The following is a 1,741-nucleotide window of genomic DNA, read 5'->3' as shown; positions in this document are numbered from 1 at the left end:
CGAGGCCGACTTCCAGGCCTGCCCGCCCGCGGCGCCCACGCGGCCCGGCAACCCGGGCCCGCGGCAACAGCTCCTCCAACCACCTGTACGGGGTGGGGGTGGCCGAGGCCGGGGCGCCCCCCGCCGACCCCTCCACCCTCTATCGAGACCTGCCCGCCGAAGACCCGCGGGGGCGCCCGGGCGGGGACGCGCCCACCGAGGACGACTACTGGGGCGGCTACGGGGGCGAGGACCAGCGCGGGGAGCAGACGTGCCCGGGCGCAGCCTGCCAGGTGGCCCCGGACTCCCGCGGCCCCGCGCTCTCGGCCGGGCTCCCCACCCCTCTGCTTTGCGTCCTGCTCCTGGCGCCCCACCACCTCTGACTGCGGTGCTGGGACTGCAGAGGCCGGGCTGGCCCCCAGCCCCCAGCCCCCAGCTGCAGCTCGGGCCCAATCCCCGCCCCTGGCCTTGCTGCCTCCCTCTCCCCTCCCTGCTCCGCCCTCCCCTGGGACCAGGCCGCCTCTCCCCGCCTCCTGGGATGCTGGCTTAAGACTATCCCAAGGGGCTGTGTCTGGTGGCTCAGCCCCATTCTCCCCATCTCTGGCCATGAACTCGGTCCCATCCCACGGTGGGGTGGGGCATCCCAGGCCGGCGCTGGCCCTTCTCGCAATGCCCACCGCGGACTCGAGAGGAACTTTGTCTGCAAAGCATCTTCCACCAGCAGAGCCTTCAGAAGCTCCGGAAGGGAGCCCACCCAGGAGCCCTGCGGAGGGATGCCCACGGGGCCAGGCTGACCCTGGGCCCCTGCTTCTCTAGCCCCTCTCAGTCTCCCGACACGGGAGGAGTACTTTTCTCCTACGTCTACCCGGGACACTTTTTAGGGTGCCTGGAGAGATCTTTCCTCTCCACCGTGGCCCCTGTGTGGTGAAGATCAACAGAAGTTGTTTGGGGGGGAAATTTATTAAAAATTCTATTATTTTATCTCCTCTGTAAGGTTTGTTGGCTCGGGACCTCAAAAGTGGGAGGAGGGCAAGGAACCACCAGGATTTCAGGGCCAGGAGGATTAGAGAAAGGGGGGGGCCGATTGTGCCCTTGAAGAGTTTCTTGCTCCCCCTGGGAGAAGAGGCTGTGCCTGAGGAGGAGGGGTGTGGCCTGGAGTCCCAGGCAGGCCAAGATGGGGCTGACAGCACCTCGACTCCTCTTTGTCCAGGAGAAATGGCTCCAGCCAACCCTGACTGGTGTGGTGCCCAGGGAGCTAAGCCTGGGCAAGGCCTCCAGCCTGGCTGGCTCCCTCCCAGTTCCCACCTCCTTGCAAGGAGGAATCACAGCCATCCATGGTCACAGCCAGCCTAAACACGACTTCGAGCAAATCCGAAAAAGACACCTCTTCTGCAGGGGAATCCAGCCCCACACCAGACCAAACACTCAGCAAGCAGAGCCTCGGGCTGGATTTCAGCTCCCACGTGCCCTGCGCTGAGTGCCCATGCGCAGTGCACAGCCTGCACACCGGTACACAGCCCTGCAGCCAGCCCGTCCCTGGCTCCTGCGATGGACCACGTCAGAGGACCAGTTCTCCAGGTCAGAGGAGAAACCAAGGGGCTGGGTGACCAGAGAGACAAGAATCCTGTGTTGGGGTGCCTTGCTGGCTTGAAGCATGCTCAGAAGCTGCATCTGCCCATGTGGGGAGGAGAGGCTGGAGTAAGGGAAGAGCCTGGACTAAGAAGGACCTACGATGGAGTTAGGCATGTTAGGGGTGAGGCTC

The 1,741-nt window shown here is 64.8% G+C and overlaps 1 protein-coding gene across 1 annotated transcript in view; it reads left to right on the top strand.

The window, feature by feature from the left end:
• RTN4RL2 (reticulon 4 receptor like 2) overlaps positions 1-954 on the top strand; it is a 10,559-nt gene extending 9,605 nt beyond the window's left edge. Inside the window, exon 4 of the mRNA XM_023756525.1 lies at positions 17-954. Within this exon, the coding sequence (XP_023612293.1) occupies positions 17-362 (346 nt within the window). The 3' untranslated portion in view covers positions 363-954. The remainder of the gene's footprint in view (positions 1-16) is intronic.
• Positions 955-1,741: the final 787 nt, after the last annotated feature.

This window comes from Myotis lucifugus, unplaced genomic scaffold (genome assembly GCF_000147115.1).
Source record: "Myotis lucifugus unplaced genomic scaffold, Myoluc2.0 scaffold_97, whole genome shotgun sequence".
Lineage (NCBI taxonomy): Eukaryota > Metazoa > Chordata > Mammalia > Chiroptera > Vespertilionidae > Myotis > Myotis lucifugus.
Note: the sequence above shows the minus strand (reverse complement) of the source record. Positions and strands in the feature narration are given on the sequence as shown.